Source organism: Myotis yumanensis, unplaced genomic scaffold (assembly GCF_028538775.1).
Source record: "Myotis yumanensis isolate MYYU_CA2020_CCGP unplaced genomic scaffold, mMyoYum1.0.hap1 SCAF_7, whole genome shotgun sequence".
NCBI classification, from domain to species: Eukaryota; Metazoa; Chordata; class Mammalia; order Chiroptera; family Vespertilionidae; genus Myotis; species Myotis yumanensis.
Genome location: NW_027223758.1, coordinates 29,372,707 through 29,399,637, shown reverse-complemented (window position 1 = coordinate 29,399,637; position 26,931 = coordinate 29,372,707). Strand labels below are relative to the sequence as shown.

Genomic DNA, 26,931 nt, shown 5'->3' with positions numbered 1-26,931 from the left:
GAACCCAAAATTCAGGCAGTGGCTCTCTCTTTGTGAGGGATGGGGATGCAACAGGAGAGAGGCCCACGGGATGGGGGAGAGGGGGTCTGAAAACATGGGTATTCTTTTTATTTTTAAAAATACTTGACTATTTTCACACATGTAAAAATGTCATCTTGTGGTTGGTTGTCTAGCAACGGCTCACAGGTCGGGATATTGGGAATATGGTAGCTGTGGTGGCCACTCATGGCCCAAACTGCCAGAGACGAATCAGCGATGGGATGGGATTGGGAGCTCTACATCTTCTCTAAATACACTGAAGCACCTCTGGACTCATCTTCACACCTCATGGGGGGCGGGGGGGTTGGGGGGGTGCACGCCCCATGACTGGCCGGCACTGGCTGCTCTGAGGCTTGGATCCCAACATTGCTTGCCTGTCTACTCAGTGCACCTGACTCGGCCGAGGCTGCTCTCAGAGCCTTTGGCACCACCGTGTGGACAGATAGGCTTTCTGATCACCGGCTCCTAAACGATCCCCAATCGTTTGTGCTGCCTTAATAAGAGACTCAATTTCACTCCAAAGTCCAGCATCAGCAGGTCTCCGTGCCCCTCAGGCATCCTCCCGAGGAGCCGCCGTGGTTCTCCAGGCATCGCCCCGGCACCCAACAATGATGCCTGTGAACTTGATGAACTGAACTTTTCACCAGCCGATTTCCCTCCCCGAGGTGATGACAAGTGTCTTAAAGACCAGCCAAAGGAGGAGGCATGTGAACAGCAGAGCTGTGCCCAGGAGAGCTTTTATTTGTACGGAACAGTTTTAAAAATACAGAATAAAATAGCTTTTATCTCTACTATTATTCACAACGTCTGGTCCAAATATTACATATTTTTAAAATACTTAAACGTTTAATGAAGCCATGTTAGAAAAACAATATGAAATTTCTTTTTAAAAACTCCATAAAAGAATTACACATCTCAAAAACAACCCCACCCTAAATACCCTCGGTATGCAAAATAAAAAAACGAACAAAACCCCAAAAAGGTACGTAGCCAAAGTCAGCCACAAAAACTCAAGGAAAATATAGGCATCCCCACTGTGTTAAAAACAGTCAGAAATTTATTAACGTATCAAACAAAGGTTGTTACGCACGAACGAAGGAGGGTATTAACTTGAACTGTCAGTAACATGACCAGGCTGGTGAGGGTGTCCTAAATGCCAGAAAACACACACAATTCTAAGGACGCTGGGAGTTACTTATGCAGAGTGACGACGAGGCACAGTCAAGAACAACCTAGAAGAACAGGAATGTGTGTGAGGCTGCTGAAAAGGGCGTGCTCTCTGGGTCCTTGGGCGGAAACGTTGGCAAAACACGCGAGGTCTTCTTGCACTGTCGGATGGTGACTGCAGGTCGGGTAGCGGGGGGGGAATGTCCTGTTCTTCATGTTCAAGTCGTAAGTGGACAGAGCACTACACATGCAGCAGGTGAAAATCCAGGCTCTTCTCCAAAGCCAAGGGCCAGCTCCCCGGAGAACTGCCAATGCTCAGGCTCGTTCGCACAGCCACGGTGTCCAGGAAGCGTGGCTGGGTGCACACCAGGCTTCCAGTGACAGCCACACCAGGCGTGGTGTCTGCAGCCGAGCGCACACCCCAAGCACAGCGGCCCACAGGATGCTGCCTCTCCTCGCACCAGACAGGCTCTAGAACGAGGTTCCTGCCACAGCTCCCTTTTCACCTTCTATCTGGCCTGGCCACTCTTAGCGGCATCAGTATTAAGGAAGATAATAGTCGCCAACTTCAAGTCTAGGTTGCTAGTACCAGTATTTCAGCAGGGACATGAATTAAAGTAATAACAACTTAGCTGACGGTCATAAAATATACGCATGGGTAAATAAAGTATACACACATACTAGAGATTCATCAATGGAGAAATTCTATCATCACATGACATTGTCATGAAAATTATATCATTCCCTCCCTGGAAAACGGTAACTATTATCCTGGGCAGAAATGTTATTTTACTATATGGAAATACTGCAATATTCATGCATAAACCAAGTTGTCATCATGAAAGTCAGAGTTCTACAGTATAAAGCAAATCCTGTGTGTGAATTTGTTACCATGAAAACGGGAAACCATCAGGACCCATGATGCTTCACTGCGGCTGACCTGGTTAAGCCACTTCTCTTGCTTTGATCCATCACAACCAACTCACTAAAAGTTAACATTTGACGCCCTCTTAAGAAAGATTTGATTCTAATGAGTCTGCACTGAACTCCCTAGTGAGAATGAGAATGAAAATTGCTTACAAAGACTGGAGCTATTTCCCAATTTCTCTGTGAACCTTGTTAGGTATTTTATTAAAACCGGTGGTGGGGCCCCATGACCCACCCCCACTGGGATATGGCAGCATCAACTATCCTTATAAATACTTTCCATTTCTTTTCTATATCAAAATGGTTCACATACATGTGAAGATGGTGGGTAGGTGGTCACTGTGGAAACTGGAAGCAAATGCCTTGCTCAAGGGCACTTACATGAGTGAGCTCACAGGGACAGATCATGCATGGCCACCGTGTCCCTCCAAACCTCCCTACAGGTGGTATCTTCAAACCCAGGCAGCAGATGAACACACTTTTTTTCTATTAAACTCATTCTGTGGCATATTTGCTAGCAGAAGGATCACTTCCTAAAATGGTTGGTGTGTGCTGCTTGTGCAAGATTTATGCGTCATCCTGAGGCTCAACTCCCTCCCTTGGACAATGGAACAAGAAGGGCAAAACCCCTTTCCAAAAGGCGGTGTGGGTACAGGGCTTCCCTGCACGTAGGAATGCTTGCACACATCCCTCCACATAGGAATGCTTGCACACATCCCTCCACATAGGAATGCTTGCAGATTTGAAACGGACCCAAGGAGGGGTTTCAGAAGGGAGTGGGTTTCTGGACAAGCCCGGTCAAGTTATGTTGAAAGGAACTTGTTTGTTTCTGAATTACTGATGGCCCGGATGCTTTTATTTGGGTATTTCGTTCTTCTGCTCACCTATAGAGCTAGAATACTGCAAATCTTTGGGAGGTGTAACAGTTTTCCCCATTTTTCAAAGCTGAGAAATTTAGATGCTGAGCAGAAATACAAATAGAAGGAACAGAGAGCAAGTCAGTATCAAAGGACTGTCAGCCTGGAGGGCATACCAAGTTAAAGGGATGGAAATGGTTAACGGATGTGCTTCAAAATAAACTAGGCATCAAATACACATCAAAGAAAAGTAACATACAAAATTAAATGTAATTTATAATCTAAGTTCTTTACTTAATCTGCAATAAGGTCTTGGCAAAACAATGAAGTGGTTCCGAAGAGAGTTCTTGCTAGAACAAGCCTTGAAGTCCCCAACTTCCCAGGAGTCAAGGAGGTGACACAGAGGCAGCCAGGGGACAGGAAGGGCACGAGATGGACACAATAGGGCTGAGACCCAGACCCATGGCCCGCTGTTGGAGACAGCAACACCCACTGCATTCAAGCCTCAGCCAGGTCAATGAATACACAGGAAGAGAAGCATGACCTCATGAAGTGAGCTCACTACGTTATGTCTCAGAATTTTCTGGCTGAAAAACCTCAAACCAAATTCAAGAAGTTTCTTTTCCCCCCAAAAAAGAATTTAGTGTTATGTAATTAGAACTCAACAGAGGAGACCTGCATGCTGCCTTTCTCACCGCCACCTTCTTCAGGAACTTAAAACAAGAACGGCAGCATATGTCCAGGGATCTAACCTTCCCCTCTGCCAAATCAAGACCCAGTGGACATGCCACATGACAACCCACAGAAATCCCCTCTTAACTGTGAGGAACGACTTGCAACAGAACCGCAGCGGTGGGTGTACCAGCACACCCACCATTCGAGATGGCAGCTGCTTGGTACCTTCCCTGGCTTCCCTTCTTCACAAAACAAATTCACGTATAAAGTAAGCCATGGTTTCTGGGCTCTGGTCCAGTAGTTAGTTTTGATAAATAGATTAGGCATTACAGTATTTACACTTTCATGGTATCAAGCAATACAACCACAGTAATGGTTACTGGCCCTTAAAAGCCATGACAACAGCTTCCCTGATGGTGTCCACAGCTTTACAAATGCTGGTTCTTTCTTGCTTTAATGGGAGAAGTGGGAGGGGCACAGTAATAAGGATGGAAGGTAAAAGGGTCACATGGAAAAACACTGATTTCAAAAATCTGCTATAGTCAGTAATATTAAATAGGAATAAAATCTTGTATTTATAGACACATGTGACAATAACCGACATCCACATGACAGCAGAGCCAAGACACCCATAAACGTCTGGCTGGTGCCTCCGTGTGGCACTCCACACCTGTTGCACCACCAGGAGTGAGAAGCGCCAGATAGAGTGTCCCAGCTGCTAGTGAAGAGAGAGGCCAGTGTGAAATGTGCTGGCCCAGCCTGGGCCAGGTGGCACCGAGATAGAGCAGCTGAGAACCAGATACTGACTTCAAGGTACCTTCCTTCCTCCTTAGTCCCCCAAAACACATTTCCATGCTAACACACTGTGTACAGACCTTCCCCAAGCAGATGGGGCATAGGTCGGTACAACAACATGCTGCTGTTCCCCACAGGAGGAGCAGGGAGCGTCGCATCACATTTGACCAGCTGTGACAATGCGAGGATACTGGTGCCCTTTCACCACAGGAGGGCTCTGTGGTTCAGGCGGAGGTCAAATAAAAACAAACAAACAAACCAACAAACCAACAAAGCAAGCAGGTCCAGGTGCTTCCAGGACAGAAAGCCCCCAGACCAGGGGTGGGAACCTTTTTTCTGCCAAGGGACATTTTGGATGTTTATAACACCGTTCACTTAATTCACTTAATAAAAATTAATGTTGCTATGAAAAAAGCTCCTAGATTTATTGAATTTCGAGTCCTGCCAGAGGTTGCCTTGGCAGGGCCAGACGTTCCCCACCCCTGCCCTGGAGGCAGCCTGTAAGAAAGCTAGCATGGGTGGTGGAAGGGGGGCTGAAAACAAGGAATTGCTGTGGATTTCAGACATCTACTCCCACAGGAGGACAGGAATTTCAAGTTCAGTGACCACAGCCAGCAGTGGACATTCTCAGGGGCAAGGGGTTGGGGCTTAAATAAGGAGAGAGGTGAGACACTATATTAGACACGATCACCACTCACAACAAAAAAAGCTACTTGCAATCTGTCTTAGCTCTGGGGTACAGAATGTAAATGCAGATACACAAACATATATGTCACTGCTTGTTACTCAGCAAGAAACTACAGATCATGCCTCACTGCGGCCAGGCCACAGGGCAAGCTACGGCTATACCGTGGCCTGCAAGTCCTTGTCCGGACTCCGGCTGTTTGCGCTCTTCCCGAGGCCTTTCCACGTGTAGCCCACAAAGGTTGGGCTGATGGGTAAGTAGCTGAAGCATTTGTATTTTTTAATAATGTTCATGCCGAATGGCAAATCATAGGACTCCATGCCATCAAGCGACTTGCTCCCTTTGCCTATGCCTTTCTTCCATTTCCGGATTCCTCTTTCCTCCGGAGTACCTACAGGACACACACATCAAAACAAAGCAATGGAGTGTTGAGTTTAGCAGTTCTTCCAGAAGCAGAGAGTCTGACATGCCGTCCCACAGAGCAAACCTAAAGGATGACAGCAAAGCACCCTTGACGGCACTCGGCTATCCAGGGGCCCAACCCAGAAATCTAAGAATCGCTAATCCATCTTGTTCCTGGTGCTCCATGTCCAAATGATCTTCCGAGGTCTCTACCTCACCCCATCCTTCCACGTGATACATATTCTTACTGCAGTTTTTCCTGAGGAAGTCTGGCCCAGGAAGTGTCATTGCTTTCAAATGCAAATCTGATCTTGCAAAATGGAACCCCGAGTACTTGTTATACACAATGCCTTCATCAATTGGTCGTGGCAGCCCCCCAACCCGGACATTCTGAGTTTTATACTGCTTCCCTCTATTTTAGTGCGCCTGTGTGTATGCTGCACTCGGCTACGCCCCACTTGCCGTGCTCCTGTGAGGATGAACTTCTACTGGTTAATACTCTGGGCTCTGACAGATGAGCCTGGTGCAGAGGAGCACTGTTGCCTGCCTCAGCTACAACAGACCATGTAACAATATACCGCTGTGCCCGAGCCTGGGTGATGATCTTGAGTCTATGGTGCAATATTTAGGATCCTCATTATTTTCTTACATCTAAGCTATGTCTCCACCCCGTTGGTGTTTCAGTAACAAAACTGACTTTAACTTCCATCTCTGACTCATATGTCTCTCCTTCAATTAGCTCTGACTTAGGAGAGAAAGAGGGTGTTAGTTATTGACCCTCATAAATCTAACACCTTCCACCTATTCATGTATGTGTTCATCCCAGTTCCCGCAGCATCCTCTTGATTGAGGATTTAGGGGGGAGGGGGAGGTCGTCTCAATAAGACTTAAAGCTCAAGAATAAACATTACCCTTTCTTGCTGGCAGGTAAGTCTACCGGTGTTTCTGTGGCATTTACAACAGTACAGAGCAGCCTCTGTAGGAAGCTGGGAAGGCCACAGGTCACATCCTGGTCCACCACCCAATACTTGGCATCTCCCAGCTGAGAAACAAGGATTATGGGTGTTGGAGAAATGCTGCCTCCCAACCTGTGCCACTTGCTGATCCTGGCAGCAGCCTGTGCCCACTGTCCTCGTGGCATTTGGTCTTAGTTGGCTGGCACCTGCCTTAGGAAGGACTTGGACTCATTCAACGGACAGGCTCCCCAAGCAGGAGAAGTGCCAAAGACTGTTGCCAATGAAACCAAACTGCAGGGTGCTGGGCAAGGCTGTGCAGGGAGGGCAGGCAGGCTAGAGTGTGCCCAGGGTAGCCCACTGCCATTTCACCCCATGCAAGGAATTTCTCTAAAAAGTAGCTCAGCAAGAAGGAAAACAGCTCGATAAGTTTATTAGCAAAAAACTGACTTCATAAAGAAGGCTGGCAGTGTCATCTTAACCACTTCAGAAAAGATAGTTTTGACCAGTGATGGCTTTGAACAGACTCACTCTTCCTGCTTCCTATATTTATTTGGCAAAAAAAGTAATTCACATAAGTAGTAAGCATGTTGGACATCGACCACATACCTGGGATGGTGTTATCCAAAATAAAAGCCACACAGCCTCCTACAAACATAGCCGTTGTGAGGAGAACGTTCAGCACTTGATCAATGCCCGATATCCCTGGAAACAGAACACAGCGGTGGGGTCACTGTCAGCCAGGACGCGCCTGGAAAGGAGCGCTGGGGTGGGCACTAGCCGCCAGTCAATGCAGGGCACGAAGTGTGCCGCCCTCGTGTTCATGTGTAGTAATGCTTTCAACTACTCTGAATACCTTCGATAATAACCAGAGGGAAATCCTTAACACCTAATAGGGTGAAGTCACCCTACAATGAAATGTGAAGCCATTGGGGGGGGTGTTGTTTGCTGATTTAAAAAGAAATCAATATAAAGAAGGCTGTGTCAGGCTGAAAAAATTAAAAGTGAATGAATAATAAGACAATTAAAATATTTGTGGTATCTGCCATCAAAAAAAGGTTTTCAGAATCCTCAGTTACTAATTTGTGCATAGCTTTTAATTAGGAACAACTGGATTTATAAAAATGTCCTTACGTGAATGTGATATGTAAAAACATCAAAAGCGGCAAGAATCTCCTTGCTATTAGAAGTTCACATACTTTCTCTATTTAAAACATGAGCCAGCACGTCTACTCATAGGTGTATACCCCAAAGAATTAAAAACAGTTACTCAAAACAATACGGTCTATTCTCATTATTGGACAATTCTGTGCCTGTGAATTTGCCTACACACTAGTTTATTTGTAAGCCCAAGATGTATACTAGTGATGCATTCAGTCATCTGTGGACACGAACAGAGCAGTGAAAAGCCTGAGTCGCCCAGCACGCATGTTCCCCGCTGGGGTCAAACAAGGTGACACCCTGCCTTCTGCTTCAGCTTGTCCTGTGAACACACGTCCTTTTAGCAGTCTATTCAGTACCACTCGCTTCACATTTCTGTGCTTTTATTGTTGTTGATTTTGCTGATTAAAATGGCCCCCAAGTGTTGTGCTGAAGTGCTGTCTAGTGTCCTAACTGCAAGAGGGCCGTGAGCTGCCTCGTGGAGAAACACGTGTTAGATAAGCTTCATTCAGGCATCAGTTACAGTGCTGTCGGCAGCCTCCCCCTGGGAGCAATGGGCCAGGATTTGCTAATTTCACGCTCACAGAACATAACTACCAAGAATGAGCACCGATTGTATTGAATATAAACTATAATTGAAAAATAAAATTTTAAAAAATTGATTGGACTGAATATCAAATTTCATAATAGCACTAGTCACAACAGTCAGAAGGTAGAAACATCTCAAATGTCCATCAATGACTACACAGATGAACGGATTATGGCGTATACATACAATGGCATGTTATTTAGCCATAGAATGAATGAGATACTCATACATGCTAGAACATGGGTCAGTCCCAAAAACACTACGCTAAGTGAAAGAAGCCAGGCCCACCTCACAGGAGTCCATTTCTATGAAATGTAAGAAGAGAAAAGCCCACAGAAACAGAAAGCAGGTTGCTGGCTGCCAGGGGCTGGGAGAAGAGGGAAGGCAGGGATTAACTTCTTCATGGTCTTTATTTTGGGTGATGAGGTCGTTTTAAAAACTAGGTGTAAGATGGTGGTTATACAACATTATGAATGTACTAAAATGCCATTCAAGCATTCACTTTAAAATGGTCAATTTTATGTTATGTGAATTTCCCCTCAGAAAATGTAAGTATGTACATATATATAAAATGGTCCCCAATTCCACATTAAATGTTGGCAGCAACGGCTATTTCTTAAGATGGTTCCCCTTTACTCATTCCCCATGACATTGGGGAATTAAAATTAAAAGAAAGGGTCTGAAAGGTTCATCTTGAATTCAAAGTAGCTATAATTCCTGTAGAAAAACAAGTATTTCAAAGTCTACAGAGCTTCAAGGAATTATAAACTTCAACTTAGCCTTCGTCTGAGAAATCTAAGGTTTTACACACAGGCATTCTCCCGAAGGCGAGGGTCCTGGTGGTGAAAAGAGAGACCTTGACATGCATGTTAGCTGCATGCACACGCCAGCCCATGTGGGAAGTGCAAAGGGCTTCCAGAGAAAGTGCAGCAAAGTGAGATTCAAATGAAACACGCAGGTGAACGTTCGCCAAACCAATCCTGAAGTTCCCACGTCCTCTCCAACCGTGATGAGCTGTTCGAAAACTGGTGGCTCTGGTTCCAACACCCCTCCCTACCCCTGCCTTCCCCATCCCCCCCACCACCCGCCCCTGGGCAAGATTCAAGGCCCGTTTTTCCTACCTGTGACAAGAGGGTTCTGTCTGAGGTAACTTGGAAGGACGAGCCCAAAGAAGATGGAAAATCCAAGCACAAAGAGGTTCCGGGAAGAGTTTAAATCAATAAACTGCAGGTTAGAGAGTCCAACGGCTGTGATCATTCCTGGAAAGAAAACATCAGATAGCAAGTTCCAGTCACTCACATGGAGGAGCTTACACTACAGCATGGGGGACGGATGACTCAATGTCCTTCCTCTGTCCCATCAGAAACAGGTCAGAAGCCCAGGCGAGGGCAGGACGGGGACGTGACGAGCTGGCCGCTCGGCTTGTGCACAGGCGTAAGCATCACACTGTTCTAAGGCTGTACATACAGGAAACTAAGGACACGGGTTGCCCCTTGACACTTCTATGCAAACATTGCTATTAAATTGGGAAACCCACCCAAAGAGCTGGTCCCTGATTACAACTACTAAATGGCCAAACAGAGACCAAACAGAGACCCACTGTAAAGATGGTCTGTTTTAAACAGTCCATTCAGTTAAATCACCAATTAAAGAGATTATGTCATCCTATTTTTCCTAGACTAAATATTCTTCCTTTGGTTGTACCTTCAACATAAATTCAACTCAAAGAGTGATACAGATTTTTAAGTTTTAAATGTCTATCCTTTTATATTATAAAATAGAAATGTATTGCTACCTCCAATCTTACTGAAGAGATTTAGCAAAAAACCATAATCTCTATGAAAAATTAGCAAAGAAGAAGAAAAGGAGCCTCAGAGGGGCAGCCCACCATCAAGGAAATGGCCTTTTACCAAAGAGAGTGCAGAAGAGGGCGCCAAGCACAGGGTCCGGAAGGGAGGCGAAGAGGGCGCTGAACTTGCCGATCATGCCCAAGGCCAGCATGAGGGCGGCCCCGTACTGTATCACCCGGCGGCTGCCAACCTGCAGGACGGAGGCAGAGGCAGGGGTTCAGTTCAACATGAATTCCCCAGCCCCTTGGGGCTAATGTAACAAAACTCTTATTCAAAATCTAGATCATTCTAAAAAATATTTAGTTAAGAGGGATCAGTCTCATTTCATGAGGATTGATCTCAATGTACATTTACTATAAATTACTATAAAGCACCCAGAGTAAAAAGATTCCCACTACCTTTCCTTGTTCCCATTGGGCTCCTTCTCCCCCCATGACTCTGGGGAGGGGGCGGGGCAGGACTTAGTTTTGCTTCTCTGAGCCCTGGATGCTGTCCCGTGGTGTGGGCCTGCTCCTAGGAGCGCTCAGGTCCTGCATTTCGAATGCCCACAGTCACTGGCAGGGACTAACTTTTAGTGTATCAAATGCAAAACGTAAAAGCTAACTTTTGCTTCTCCATGTCCTTTGGGTTTCTAGCATCACCCTTCACTCAGCAAGCTAACCTACTCAAAGCACTGCAGCCTCAACAACCCCTTCTTCCCTGAACCCTGAATCAGACAAAACCCCAAATATTTCTGGAACCTCCTCATGGTATCTTTCCCATTAGAGTGACACAGCCTAGAGCAGCGGTCGCCAACCTTTCAGACCTAACGGACCACCAGTGGTCCACGGACTACTGGTTGGCGACCATTGCTCCAAAGGTTTCCTTAAATCAGTGGTCGCCAACCTTTAGGACCTCATGGACCACCAGTGGTCGGCGGACCACTGGTTGGTGACTGCTGGCCTAGAGGACAAGGCACAGAATTCGGGGCCCACTGCCTGGATGGCATCTCCACTCCACCTCTATCCACGTGACCTGGGCAAGCTACCCAACCTCATTGGGTGTCAGAATGCTAAACCTGTGGTTTTACTTTAAGGGTTAAATGAGATGATGTATAAAATAGTTCGAACAGCACCTGGCAGCATCAGGCTATTTGATAGCCTCCCACTGGGCCTGCTGCCTCTGGCTTTCCTCCGTCTCTGTCCAGTGGTAAAGGGACCTTTCAAACACACTGGGAAGTCAGTCCTCTGCACAAGTCCCCTGGTGCTCATGAATTAAAACAAGTCTCAGGCCCTTGCACACCGGCAAGCTCCCTAACTCCTCCCCCACCCCCAGGCCCCGCCCCATCATGCTGGGGGCTTACTGCCTGCCCCGGCCTGTCTGCCTGGAACACCCTTTCCCCCAGCCCCCTTCTGGCTGCATCCCAGACACATCCTTCAAAGCACAACCCAAATGTGACCTCCTCCGCAAAGCCTTCCTCCATTCCAAGGCTCCCCCCACCTCCTCCCCCCATGCACCCTTGGCTTTTGCAGCACCACTTATCATTTCAATGTGGTCTCATCTTTATCTGTTACATCTGATCTCGGCCTTCTAGAAGCTACCATCTAGCCCACTGCACCCAGGCAGCGGAGGTGGAGATGGCACTGGGTTCAAGAACCCTGTGTTTTGGCTTCTACTTTGTGCTGCCTCTCCCAGGAAGACGCACTGATACATAGGAGGTTCCAGAATGTTTGGGGGAATGTTCACTGGCTTGAAGTGTGACTTACAGTGAGAAAATGCCTACTTACATTTGGGTTAATTATGGTGAAATGAAACTTAAGATCCACTCCCTCGGTTGTACTCATCACATTTCAAGGGCTCCCCAGGCTCCTGTGGCTGGTGGCCCACATGTGACCGCACAGATGCTGAACTCTGCCCCCACCCCCGCACCAGGTGCAGAACACCACCCCCACCGCACAGGTGCAGAACACCGCCCCCACTGCACAGTGTTCTGCTGGGTGATGCTGGGCCAGAGCGTCCAACAGCCTCTCTAGGGACCCAAGGATCAGCTGACTAAGAGTCAGTGGACTCTCATGGTGCAGATTGCTGTCTCGACTGTTTCAATCTCCGGCTCCTCCCACACAGCACCAAATGCAGAGAAGCAGTGAAAAGAGTCAGGAAACTGGCGAATCCAGTAAAAATGACCTGTGCTTGGCTGTATTACATGATAAGGAACACTTTCATTTATAAATGGCTCATTTTTCAGCAAACATTTTAAGGACCTACTATGTAACTACCACTTGTTAAACTGGGGGGTGGAGGGCAGATACAAAGATGAGTAAGTCACAAGCTTGTGGTGAAAGTCTAGTACTGCTGCAGTTTCTCTGTGTGGGAACCCAGTGGGGAAAACTGAAGAATCGGAAAGGGGTCCCCAGAGATGGTCTTGCGGGATGAATTCATTGGAGGAAGACCAACCAGGTAAAAGAAACAACCTGTGCAAAGACCACCTCCCAGCAGGGTCAGGCAGCCCTGCAGGTATGCAAGGAGAGGGACAGGCCGGCCTCTGGGATGCCTGAAACCATAAATCCTACATGCAAACCATGCCTGGAAGGATGACCCACCTTAGATGCGGACAAAAAAAACAAACCACCACAACAAAAACAAAGCAGCAATGGAGCCATTCTTGTGTTTAACGAATATGAACTGAATCCTATTATATACTGATGCTCCAAACACAGCTCTAAAACCCCTGCTTCGCCCTGGCCAGCACTGGCTCAGTTGGCTGAGCTCTGTACTGTGCACAGAAAGGTTGCCAGTTGCCGGTTGATTCCTGGTCAGGGCATATGCCTGGGCTGTGGGCTCGATCCCAGGTAGGGGGTGTACAGAAGGAAGCCAAGAGATGTTAAGCTCTCACATCAATGTTTCTCTTACTCTCTCCCTCTCCCTTCCTCTCTCGCTCTAAAATTCCATTTAAAAATCGTAAAAAACAAAACAAAAAAATTCCTGCCTCCCATTGCTGACAAAGAGCCTTTCGTCTACGTTCCTGCTGCCCACCTCCCTCCTGACCTCCTTCCTGAACTTCGGCTCTGCCTGTAGGGCCATCATTTCCGACTTCCCAAAGGCTTTGCACAGTGTGGAATGCAGCATAGGAGTCATGGTGCTCACTGTTTCTAGAAATAAACTTTGAGCTACATATTAAGGAATAGGATGAAGAAATAATACACAGTGACTATAGTCGAGCTGCCAAATTACTAAAATCAAGCTGGTTGAGGCATGAGGAAATGAGCTTTTTCTTGTTCTCATTAGCCTGGGAGCTTAAACTTTTGAACTTTCCAGTCCTGTGTCAATCCCGGATATACATACACCAGACCTCCAGGTAACCCTCTGATGACCCCCTGAAGGACTCATGTATCCAGACCACCTGACATCCATTATCCCAACCACACCTCCTGGCACCTATCTTTCTGACTTCCTGACATCTGATCACCATTCTGGACCAATCCTAGGGCTAAGAATGCAGGACTGATAATTGTTAAGAGTATCGTTTTTATTGTAAGAACTCTTAAATGTTCCTTCTTCTTCATAATACTTGTAGGTTTTTGTTTAGCTGTATTCCCAATCTGCAAACTCTAAGACCCTTGAATAAATATCATTTATTTCCAGCCAAAGCCTTCAGCTCGTTTTGCATTCACTCGACAATATCATAGGAAGACGACATCAATAGCTTACTGTATGGACACCCACCACATGGTGGACTCTGCTAAGTGCATTACATCAAGTTATTAATTCCAGAGCCTTGCATACTATCTTGGAAACTTAGAGAGATGACCTCACATTGGGAAAGTGATGGAGCCAGGACCGAAATCCAAAGTAGCCACCACCCCCATGCCTGCCCCTCTCTGTGGACGCACATTGGCACACACACAGTGGAGAAGTCCTGCCTGTGAACCTGACCCCTTACAACTTCAGAACACAATGGGGTAAGCAGCCCCAACTTCTGATCAAGCAGGTTAGAATGTCCATGGCCATGGAAATCCATGACTGGATAAAGAGTAGCTACTATTAGAGTTGCCAGGAAACGGAGGCAGATTCTCTGCAAGAGCCACAGGTCACCCTCTTCCTATATGCCCTGGGATTCTGATGCAGGGGCCCAGGCCAGAGCCATTCGACAGAACTTTACACACTGATGGGAATATTCTGTATCTGTGCTGTCCTATAGCAGCCACTGGCCACAAGTGACCATGGAGCCCCTGAAAGGTGGCTAGTGTGGCCAAGGAACTAAATCTTTTGTTTTAACTAATTTACACTTAAATGGCCACATGTGGCTACTGACTACCATACTGGACAGTTGCTGGAAACTACCCATTGTCTACACTATCAGGAAAGTGCAAACAAGGAACCTAGAAAGCTAATGGAACTTTTGGCAAGGGCTAAACTATGCTCCGATTATTCTGTCTAGACAATGGTGGCTCAAGCAATTTCCTGACCTAATAGTCTCAAAGTAAATCTTTACTAATATTTACTGACCTTTAAGATAGTCTGTCTGTGCCCTAACCAGTTTGGCTCAGTGGATAGAGCGTCGGCCTGCAGACTGAAAGGTCCCAGGTTCAATTCTGGTCAAGGGCATGTACCTTGGTTGGGGGCACATCCCCAGTAGGGGTTGTGCAGGAGGCAGCTGATCGGTTTCTCTCTCATCGATGTTTCTAACTCTATCCTTCTTCCTTCCTCCCTGTAAAAAATCAATAAAATATATATTATAAAAAAAAAAAAGATAGTCTGTCTGCTACCAGAATTGCTGCCTAAGGGCAATATGTGTATCCGAAATTGAATTCAAGGTTGGCAGGGTGTGGGCACCAGTGAAGCCTTCCCTCTTGAGAAAGACTCTCCGCCTGGCCCCCTGTAATTTCCAAATTCATATTTCTTGTCTAGTCTCGTCATTTGTGCGCGGCCCTTCTCCGGGTCCTGAACCCAAGCCACGCAGGACGTGGCTGTCACAATCCTTCGCCGACAGTGCAGACTAGAATCGTCTGATGTCAGACCTCAGTTCTACTCAGCAAAGGACTCGCCCTTCAGCTGGATAAGAGGCAGACCACAGCCCAGAACCCGCGCCTCTTTCTTCTAGACGGGACCTCCCATCAGCTACATGGCTCAGGCCACAGAGAAAGAAGGCTGCTGCCAGTCCCACTTCCCCACCAAGGCAGCTGTGCAGATGACTGGATTGTACCATCTACACAAGGCGATGAAAACCGATTCCAGGGCTGACGCTGCCCTTGAATGGATGCAGCCTTTGCCTGAGGTGAGTGACCCAAAGGGATTCAGAAGGAAAATCAATTTAACTCATTGAAAATCAGCGCTGGCAGGTTGTCTTTCAGAATAAGCTGGCACCATTCAAACTGTAATAAAGAGAATTCTTCCCCCGACCACCTCAGTCCTATCTTAGGAGGAACCTCCGCGAGCAGCACCACTTACTCCTACAGTGACCCTGTTCCTGGTGTGTTCCGAAGGGGCACAGAAAGGGAGCTGGCTCAGTAAACTGTCTTCCCCTAACAGTCCCTTCGTCTACAATTTTATGTTGATGTTATTTCAGATTAGTTCCATGTGTACAGGTTCATGCAGCAAACTGGCTAAAGAGCGAGAGAGCCTGGCCGGCGTGGCTCAGTGGTTGAGCATCAACCTACGAACCAGGAGGTCACAGTCTGATTCCCGGTCAGGGCACATGCCCAAGTTCTGAGCTTGATCCCCGGTGTGGGGCATGCAGAAGGCAGCCAATCAATGACTCTCTCATCATTGACATTTCTCTCTCTCTCTCTCCCCCTTCATCTCTGAAGTCAATAAAAATACTTTAAAAATAAATAAAAGTGAGTGACTTGTGCCCCATTTGGTGTCCATGTGAGACACCCTGTGCAGCGTTGGTTCTCACCACTGGCAGCAACAGACCCAGCGGTGGCGCTAGCGGCTAGAGGAAGTGCCCATCAGGCAGCCCTCACATGCCCTGCATCAGGAGCAACGGGCAGCAGGTGGCGCCATCTGCACGCGTGAGGCTGAGCTCTGTGATGGCCCCCCAACTTACAGGAAAACCAGCGGTGTGTATTGGGCATGCCCTGCCCCTCTTACCTGAATTTACAGTCAAGATCCATCAAACTCAATATTTGGTTTCTTTTTATCTGGCTACAGAATCTCAAAGAAGACAGTTTAATAAGCCAGCATTCCAAAAATCCATCAACAACAACAGAAGGAGATAGGGGTGGGGAAGACGATCTCAGAATTGGAGGCCTTCCCTGTGGAACTCATGTGGTCAGACCGATGAATGAAATGGATCAACGCTTAGTGACCCAACCATTTAATTAGTAAAATGTTTGTACCTTAGTAATTCCCAAAACTCCAATGTTGGGACTGGATGAAGTAGAGCCATTCCCAGTACCAAATATGCCATCGAGAACACAGGAGAGACCCTCCACGAAAATCCCCCTAAAATGTAAAGGAATGGGGCAAAAAGAAACATTCATTCAATGGGGGAACACTCTGCAATAGGCTCTAAGTGGCCATGACCCAAAGGTCTGGGCCACAGATCTGCAGCCTCTGCACGCCTGGGAGGGGTAACAAGGCAGCCTCAAGCCCCATGCCAGACCTCCATGCTCATTCAGCTTTGAAAGCACCTCTGTGAACCACCCATTAGACACAGGCGTTTAAACAACATTCCAAATTAAAAGCTTTTAGCCAGAAAACAGAGCCATTTGTTGGAATCTAAGACAAATATAGGCCGTCCATAGATTTGATTCCTCTGCTATTAATATATAGTTTCACCAGGAAGGACATGCTTTGTAATTCTGTAAACATTAACACATTTTAAAAGAATCAACATACAAGTAATTTAATCATATGCAACAGCTCACCTGGGGAAAGACATAAATCCAGGACTGACACCCCTTACAGAACCAACATAAGAAATGCTGCCCTAGCTGGTTTGGCTCAGTGGATAGAGTGTGAGCCTGTGAACTGAAAGGTCCCAGGTTCGATTCGGGTCAAGGCCACATGCCCAGGTTGCGGGCTCCATCCCCAGTAGGGGGCGTGCAGGAGGCAGCCAATCAATGATTCTTTCTCATCATGATGTTTCTCCCCCACCCCCACCCCCCCCGCCTCCCCGCCCCAGTTCCCCTCTGAAATCAATAAAAAAACGTTTAAATTGTAAATGTGAACAGATGACACAGCATCCACCCTTTAGAACAGTTGAGGAAAACAGGAATAAAGGGGACATACACCCATGACCCCAAGCCAAGCAAGTAACAGTGGTGGTGTCTGGCCTGTGTTTAGATGAATTTAAGGTCTAGAGTGACCTCAGAGAATGCCTTATGCAATTGTCACTGTGAAGAAGAAAGGGTGAGAATTCTGCTCATTGTTACAAATGAGGAAACGAGGGCAGAATGAGGGCAAAATTAGGGCAGTGACTTGTCCGAAGACAAATAGCCAAGGAAGAGCCCTGTTCTTGCCTGCCTCCATGCTGAAACTCTTGGTTTCTTCTCCAAGATTATCCAAACCAAAGCTAACAGAGTGAGGTGGTGGGCCCAGTGAATTACTTGTGTCCTCAGGAACGTACCTGTTTATTGCGTGGATGGGCGGCGGTGGGGCACAGGACAGCCTTGCGCAGGCGTAGTAGTCCCCAATAGACTCGATAATACTGGAGACAACAGCGCTGAGCATGCCAATGACACCAGCCGCAGAGATGGTGGGCAGGCCCCACTGAACTGCGGAAAGACGACAAACGTGAAATCCTCACTTGCTTGGAGGGGCAGGCAAATGTTACCGCATACCAAGACATTCAGAACGCCCAAGGACTCCACAAGGTCCACTCAGAATCTGAAGCTCATGGTGGAAACTTGATGTTTACTAGTAAACCTACATCACCAATGGCTGGATGCCTGGAAGGGCTCCTGAGTCGGATGAAGATGTCCATCACCAGGCTCGGCCTGTTCTATGTCCTTATTTAAAAGACACTGTTCGGCAGAAAGAGGTGGGTGCTTCTCTTCCTGCTTCAAAGCCAGTGTCTAAATTACAATTTAAACAGTCTGCTGTGTTGGGATAGAAGTTTGTATTTTTACGAATTTAACCCTGCTGTGCAAAAGGTCTTTAACCCTGCTGTGCAAAGTATGGTACAAACCAATGGTGCCCTTGCTCTGGGACTGGCATCAAGTGAAAAAGCAGTGAAAAGTCACCAGTTAAATTTAGATCCCAACAACAGAGCATGGAAGGTGCAGATAACCCTTCCCTAGTGTTCGAGCAGCACTTTCATATTATTATTTGTAAACCATGTTATGGAAAATTAAATGATTTATTTAAGAAAGCAAAGAGAAGTCCCCAGGTAGCTTCAATTTGAGGATATGGATTTGATTCCTTCTTCATTAGCTGTACTTTGACAGGAAAAAAATCTCTTTGGACTTTCCAAGCCATAGATCTTAATAAAAATACCATGAGGAGCTTTCACTGTGAAGGTGAATAGACTTCTTTGATAAAGTACCTAGACCTTCTTCCCTGGAACCATTAGTTATAATATAGTCACTAAGAAAAAAGAAAAAACACAGTGGGAAGAGGAAGATGGATAAGATAAAATGGTCTCCTGTGCAGGGGTCATTAAGGTCATTTGATGAATGATCCAAGAACAGTGTAATGGTTAGACATCAAAGGGAGGCAACCCAAACTGGGTCACAGCGAGAGGAAGTTGGGAAGGCAGGAAGAGGGCAATCCCTGTCTGGAGAGGGTCTAGAGAGCAAGAGCTAAGTGGAGAGGGCATTCAGAAGGGCAGCGCCCACCCATCAGCAGGTGGGCAGGACCAGGGGGGCAGGCATGTTTAGGAGGGCTCCATGCGCCACCTAGAGGTGATTGGCCTCTGTCTCAGAGGTAATGGGGAGCAACTTCAAGTTTGGGAAGAAAAAGGTGACACATGAAGTCAGATGTGCACAATATGCCTGGAGTGTGCATGAGGACAGAACTAACTGCTCCCACCTGGGCTACTTCACTCCATGGGAGCAGACAGAGGACTCAGAGGCCCGTGGTCAGAGGGTCAAGGTACACGTCCACGGGCAACGGCCCAGCATGCTCTATGCCTACCCTAAGTGGGCTTGGTCAACAGCTCATCTCCGGTGGGTTTGGAACAGATTTTTCTCATGCAGATAATTTCTTTATCAAGCAACATTTTGTATTTTTAATATATTTTCTATGATTACCTTGTTGCTGATGTCATGTTGTGGTTTCAGTTTAGTGTCTTGATTTAGGGGAGAAATTTTTATTTCATTTTGTTACTTACTATTTTTTCAGAAATTGCCTTTTACTCTGTTTTCTATTTTTTGCCCCCTTGTGCCTGAAGTCCTTAATTTTGATTTATAAGATCCTTATTCCATCTACTTCAACATTTTAAATTTGTAATCTTTTACATGTTGGACCTTTTTTCTTCAGATGATATATACTTAAAACCTTGTTGGCTTCCAGCCTTCTATATTTACTGTTGTTTCATCTCTCCTTTATTTACAGCAGGGTTTCTCAACCTCAGCACTGGTGACATTTTGGGCCCCAAATCTGTATTTTAACAGCCAGTCCAGGAAATTCTTAGCATGCTAGAGACAGAACATAAAGACAGTGACATATTTGAAAGCTGGGCTCCAAATTAAGCCAAATCCACCTGGCTTTCTGGGGTAGCTTTTCCCTAGGCAATACAGCAGCTCACGCAGTTGGGGGTGACAGGACGGGAGCCAGACAGCTGTCTCTCAGCGGCTTCTCCGAGGAGCCCACCTGCGCCCGTGTTTGTGCTACTCTCAGGAGCCACCTGCACAGGCGGAGGACCACCCAGCATGTGCCGTGGGGGCTTCCTCCTACTTGCCCTCCCAGGCCACCTCCTGGCTGCCTCAACAACTGGCTTTTCATCTCTGTATCTCAGATTAGATGTATACTTGAGCCCCGATGCACAAAATTTGTGCCAGGGGCTCGGCCCTGCCACCGGGCTTCGTCCGGAAGGACGTCTGATCTAATTAGCATATTATGCTTTTATTATTACAGATTTATGAACTATGCATTTTTTTTAAAAAGGAGAGGAGTACATTATGTACATACATATATACTTGACCATATGATCTGATGAAAGTGTTATTTTAGAAAGGCTACATTTTTTTAAGTGTTTGTAAATGTGTCAAGAACAGAAAGGACAACTGCCAATGTTGCCATCATTTAACAGGTGTACAACAGCTGTCTCTGACCCAGCCCTAATATTCTTGGCCTTTCCTGCTTTCTCTCCTTGTCATTATAAACGTGAAAATGTGTCTGCTATGAGCAGGGGAATGAACAAGCTCAGGCTCTGTAACTAAGCCCCAAATGTCAGAACGGAGTCTACGCCACAGAACAACTCAGCGTTTATAACGACTGGGGAGGGGTCTTCCCAGCACCAGTGAATCCAAATGATACCTCAGCTGGGGACTGCCTCCCCCACCACCTTGCCAAGGGTTATCCAACACTTAAATCTTAACTTATGATCCATCTTCCATGCACTTGTGAATATCAGTTTACCTCTGACAGCTGGACCAAATTTTAAAAGATTAGAGCTCCCCATTATAAGATTATACAAATCCCATCATGCTTGAGCAGTTTGCTTGCTAATCTTCAGGACCCTCCCACTCTAGTCTGCTCACTTCAGAGGCTTGGGCCTGGGTACATGGCTCTGTACTTGTATTTCTATGAGCTGCCCTTAAATCCAGGCCACCAGACCTCAAACCTGGCAAGAGGCCTCTTGTCTAGGATTTCACCCTAGTGGAACCCAAAGAACCAACTAGTTAACCTGAGAAGGGAGCTGGTTAGTCTCTGTGTGTTCATGAAGGGACAGGACCTCCCTTCTTTGGGGGTTGAATCCTCTAATGACCAGAATGGTAAGACCTACAGGGACAAGAAGGCTTCTCCTGCTGCAGAGCCTTCTGCTAACTTCCAAGGCCTCTCAGTTGCCCTCGTGATCTCCTGACCCCCGTGCCACGAGAATACTTACAGGGGTACGGAACCTTAAACCACGGGGCCACCAGAAGCACGCCCTGCCGGGCGTCTGTTCGAGCGTAGAAGCCATACTTGGTGCTGTCGGGAGGGAAGACATCTGTCACTGTGAAAATGAAGCAGAGCAGCCAGGACACAAGGATGGCCAGGATGATCTGAAGGGGTCAAAACAAAGGCTCTGTTAGCCACAGAGGGGGCGGCTGCTGCCAAAACGTATGCCTTCCTACAGTCTGAGTGCCACAGCCCAGAACCCACCATTGCCACTATTTCACTCAAAACACCCGTAACAGATCTGCTGAAAGCCTATTGCTTGAATGGGATCAGATTTAGAGAGAGGAGTTGTCTGCAGGTAGTTACTTTCACCCTAAGTCTGGCTAATAAAATAAAGATAACGGACAATGTCCCTCAGAGGCAGCGTGGAACCAGACCGCCCTCAGTCCCAGGACAGCCAACGTCCCCCTAAAGGATTTCAGAATCGGAAGCTTCTACCACTTTCAGACTTGAAGTGCACAGCAAGTTGGGGGGGGGGGGGGGGGGGGGTCATTAGTACCTCAATGTTACCACACAGCCTAGGGCCCCTGTGCAGACCTGCTGAAACCCTCCTTCCACTTAAACATTTTACATCATGAACCAAGGGCAATATGTCAGGAGAAAAAAAAAAGTAACTACTTACAGGGAACATTTTGAAAAGCTGTAACTTGTACGCAGTCCATCCTTTCTTGGACTTGTAAATTGGGAGGGGAAATTTAACATTTCTGGCATATTGAGAAAACAGTAATACAAGGAAAATTGTCCTGAGGAGAGAGAGAAAATAAACTAGTTCCAAAGCTGTTTGTCCATATTTTAAAATATTACTCAAACCTTCAATGGCAAAGTGATCACATATGTTCAACTCACTTCTCTAGAAAGTGGCTAGTCCTCTTAACTATTACTTGGGAAATCATATATTTTGTAAAGGCCATTTTTGAAAAGATATCAGAACTCTTTCTCTTAGCATTTCTTGATATAGAAATGAAAGTCACCATGTAAATGCTTTGGCTAAATTTCCCAAAATAGAACAAGAAAACCCAAAGAATGTACACACTGATGGAAGACACTCATGCTATGTCAGAGAAAAAGACAGGCTGACAGATACAAGACAGAGTGGAGTGTAATTATAACTACAAATTAACTAAAAAACAAGCAACTGTCGCACAAGTGTCCGTGTACACACGCACACACATACGTGCAAACAGTGAAGATGGGACCCAAAATGCTCAGAGGAATTGGCTTCCGGTGGCAATATAATACGCAAATTTGTTCCTACTTTTCTGTATTTTCTGGTTTACTTATAAGGAAAAAAATTACTTTTAAAAAGCAAAAAAGCTTCAATATTTAAGAAACTTATATACAGTAGATTGCAATATTAATATTAATACTTGTGAGATGTTTGTGTATGTCAGACATTATGCAAAGGTCTTCCCACCCATCATCTCAACCTTCTGCAGTAGCTTCTATAATCATCCACTTTTGACAGACAAAGTCCAAGATCATGTCGCTCAAGTTTGCTGGGTGGGTGGGCCAGGACTCTACAGCCTGAACTCTGAACCACTTTGCAACATGGGCCATAAGGGCTGGGGTGCCTGGGCAGGTGCAGGGGCCCCTGTACCCTGACCCACACTCCTGACCCAGCTGCACTGAGGGCTACAGGAGGCAGTGATGTCGGGTGCCCTCCCTGCAGCAGGTCCCGACACATCCTCAGTCCAGTGCCCGAGTGTGGCAGGTGTGGGATGGCTTCCCATTGCTGAAACAATAGAGGTGCACAGTGATGTATTTCATCATCCAGTGGGACTCACTCTTTCACTTATAACCCAAGATAGAGTTGGCAGGAAGAGTGGGAACAAAGCTAAGCTTAATTGTTCCTGGACACGGTTCCCATGGCTGAGATGGAATTATCCGCTTCATTGACAGCGGTCAGTCAAGTGCAGTTTCACTGTAACACTCCTAATGAGGTGGGGGCTGCAGCCGGCTGGAGCACAGGCCTGTGCTCTGCTGTCTCCCTGCCTACCCTGGGCTTCGCTATCCCAGTGACGGGGGTGGGTCTCTGCCCTACCACAAGGTCACCAGGCCAGTACCAGTTCAAGGTTGAAAACATGCATAGTACCCAAGTGATTCCAATTTCTCTGGGGTGGTGAAGTTGAACAACAAAAATGGTATAGCAATGACACTAAAACTGATTTATTTTAAACTTAGACCAACATGAAATTTTCATGTTTTAAAAAATGCTATTGATTTATTTCAAAGTGAACATTTAGAGCCAAAAAGGCCCCATGTCTGCTATTACTATTATCACTAAAGGCCCGGTGCACGCATTCATGCTCGGGTGGGGTCCCTCAGCCTGGCCAGCAATTGGGGCCGTCTTGTCCAGTCACCCCTCCCCACGGGAGGTTGGCTGGCTGAGGGGGAGGGACCACAGGAGGTTGGCCAGCCGTGGGTGGGAGGTTGGCTGTGGGAGCGCACCGACCACCAGGGGGCAGCTCCTGCGTTGAGCCTCTGCACCCTGGTGGTCAGTGCGCGTCATAGCTACCGGCCAGTCACCCGGTCATAACGGTTATTTAGGCTTTTACATATATAGATTATTGCAGGTGACACCCATGTGACAATTACACCTGCACTATGGTGGTCATTTTTCAAAGCACATTTAAAAAAGAATGCTCCGCCTGGCCAGCATGCATCAGTGGTTGAGTGTCAACCTATGAACCAGGAGTTCACAGTTCAATTCCAGGTCAGGGCACATGGCTGGGTTGAGGGTTCGATCCCCAGTAGGGGGCGTGCAGGAGGCAGCTGATCAATGTTTCTCTCTCATCATTGATGTTTCTATCTCTCTCTCTCCTTTCCTCTCAGAAATCAATAACAACATATTTTAAATTAATTAAAAAGGGTGAGGGCCTTAGCCGATTTTGCTCAGTGGTTAGAGCGTCGGCCCACTGACTGAAGGGTTGTGAGTTAGATTCTGGATCACAGTTGGGGTGTGTGCAGAAGACAACCAATGTTTCTCTCTCTCGATGTTTCTCTCTCTCTCTCTTCGTCTCTTCCACTCTCTCTAAAAAGCAATGGAATTGGGTGAAGATTACCCAAAAAATAATTAATTAATTAATTTAAAAAGATGAGGGACACACCCAGAATTCAGGGAAGGACACCCTGATCTTGGGCCCAAATCTTGCAATGCAAATTAAGGGAGTAGACTGGCAGATGAGTGCTCATTTTCTTTCCACTCTAAAACTAGTCTGCTTCTAATTTATGTTCATCCACAAATACACCTGTGGGGCAGGTAAGCCAGGCAGTCTCACAGCAGAGGCACGAGGTGGGGGGGTGCCCATGCTCACATACCTTGGCTGAACAGAAAAGAGACAAGGATCTGAGCCCCACATCCTCAGGCCAGGGTTCTGCCACCACAGCCAGCTAGTCCCACTTCACATTTATATACGGCTTGTTTGTTGACCTTTCTTTTACCTTACAAATATTATTCAAGAAACATACACTAAAATGCAGGGAAATTATAAAAGGCAGATAAGCAAAAAAAAAAAGACAAAATCCTTAAGATCACCCATCATTCCACCACTGGTATCAACTATGCAGCATTCTGGTCTATTAATAGTGAACGGCTTCCAATCCTGGGATGCGTATGGGTCATCCTGGGGTTAGAAAGGGAGACAGGACAGCCTGCAGTGATCCTTGCCCTCGGAGCACAAACAGGTCATCCTCTGACCCAAAGTGGATCATACTTTACATGCTGCTGCCCAGCCAGCTTGTAGCCTTATTAATGCCAGGACCTTGAAAGATAGAGATCTGCACCAGCACCTTCGTGCTGCTCAGCATTCCATCTTACAGACACAGCACGTCTTGTCTAACAATTCCCATAGGTGCGACCCGGGGAGCAACAGAAACTGTGGCGGATGGCCCATCCCTGGTGCCTGCCTGAGTATCTCCTGAAGACAAGTTCCCAGGCCTAGAACAGATCTGTCAAACAGTAAATAACTTACGTAAAAGCTCCTGATGCACACCGCCAAACATGAACAGAAAGGCTGGGTGAACTTACAGTACCACCCAGGGACCAAGAACACTCATCTGTTGCTCTCTGTACCACAGGGCCTTATATTTTAAAGTCTCTACCAATTTCATCAATTAAAAAAAACTTACCATCATGTACTTTAACATTCATTCTTTACAAAAGAATTACTTAGTTTAGCATAGTTTGCAACAGCAAATACTTTAATCAACATTCATGAGTATCAACTGGGGAATGGTTAAAGAGATTACAGACTATTTCTTTCTATTTAACATTGTGCAGTTTTACAAAGAATGAAATAGATCTAAACACATTGTCTTGGGAAGGTGAGCCCAACAAAAAATGTTGGGGTGAAAATCAAATTATAAAATAATATAATGGTAAAGCTGTATGTATATATATGCTTATATTTATGCATAAACAACAAAAATATGAAAGGATAAATGTTAACTTTTTACTAGTTAATCATGAGCAGATTTTTTTGAGGATGGGTATTATTTTACCTTAGATTTCCCTGTTTATTTACTGTTAAATTTCAAATGGCAAGAATTTAATATTTGGGGGGTACAGATAAAATGAGACTTCTCATGAGTGTCTGGTGATGGTACAGGAGGGCTTGTTACACTATTCTCTCTACTTTTGAAAAGGTTTGAAATTATCCCTAAATAAAAAAAAGTTTTCTCAAGAAAAGAGCAGTTCCCATTAAAGCCCTACGCAAGGTGTTAGAAATGTCACCACATTTACCTTCCCCTAAGAAGTGTCTCTAAATGCCATTTCTATTGGAGTGACTAAGGGATCCATGCTGTACAACCTGATCCCCACCCTGCACCCCCGCCCCCACACACACAGCTAACGGAATCCTTGTGAATATGCGCTTTGATAACTGGGTAGGAAGGGTAACCCTTTTAAAACACTAATTAGCTATTTGTATTTCCTCTTATTGCTAAACTAGAGGCCCGTTGCAGAAAGATTCCTGCAGGAATAGGGCTTCCTGCAGCCCGAGCGAAGCAGAGAAGGGAGCGAAACCCGCCAAGGCGAGCTTCCCTCCTGCCTCGGCCACCCCGTTTGCTTCCCTCCCACCTCCACCGCCCCACTTGCTTCTCTGCAGCTTCACTCCCTTCTGCAGCGCTTGGCTTCCTTCCACGTTGTCTTCAGTCTTCGCTCCGCGCCTGCGTATGCAAATTAACTGCCACCTTTGTTGGGTTAATTTGCATACTCATCTGATTTGGCTGGTGGGCGTAGCGGAGTGACACTAATTTGCATGTTTCTTTTATTGGTGTAGACTAGAGGCCCAATACACGAAATTCATGCGAGAGTAGGCCTTCCTTCCCCCAGCTGCTGGCACTGGCTTCCCTCTGGCACCTGGGATGCAGGCTTCCCTCTGGCCCAGCTTCGTCAGGAAGGACATCTGGTCTAATTAGCATATTATGCTTTTATTATTATAGGTTTTCTTGTTTTAGGCATTGGTTAGCACATTCAGGACAACTTTAAATGACACGGTAGTAATAAGCATGCTTATCTTGGTTTCTGATTACAATAGGGAGGCCTGTTTAAGTCTTTTGTCATTAAAGAATGAGGCATTTTAATTAAAAATCTTACTCATGAAAGATTATTCTATTCCCACACTGCAAACAGTTTGCGGTAGAGATATACAACTGAATTCTATTGTTTTTTGTAACTGCAGTTTTTATTAATAAAATCAACATGGACCCATAACGGTTTTATTAATAAATCTAGACTAATAAAAGAGAAACATGTAAATTGGTGTCACTCTGCTACACCCACCAGCCAATCAGGATGAGTATG

General features: G+C 46.2%; 1 protein-coding gene across 1 annotated transcript in view; it reads right to left on the bottom strand.

Annotated features, from left to right (window-relative positions):
- Positions 1-760: 760 nt before the first annotated feature.
- The window catches only part of SLC23A2 (solute carrier family 23 member 2), a 134,377-nt gene continuing 108,206 nt past the window's right edge, over positions 761-26,931 (bottom strand). Inside the window, 8 exon segments of the mRNA XM_070419956.1 lie at positions 761-5,536; positions 7,110-7,205; positions 9,372-9,509; positions 10,161-10,290; positions 16,421-16,526; positions 17,653-17,800; positions 21,076-21,232; positions 21,751-21,871. Of these exon segments, the coding sequence (XP_070276057.1) occupies positions 5,304-5,536; positions 7,110-7,205; positions 9,372-9,509; positions 10,161-10,290; positions 16,421-16,526; positions 17,653-17,800; positions 21,076-21,232; positions 21,751-21,871 (1,129 nt within the window). The 3' untranslated portion in view covers positions 761-5,303.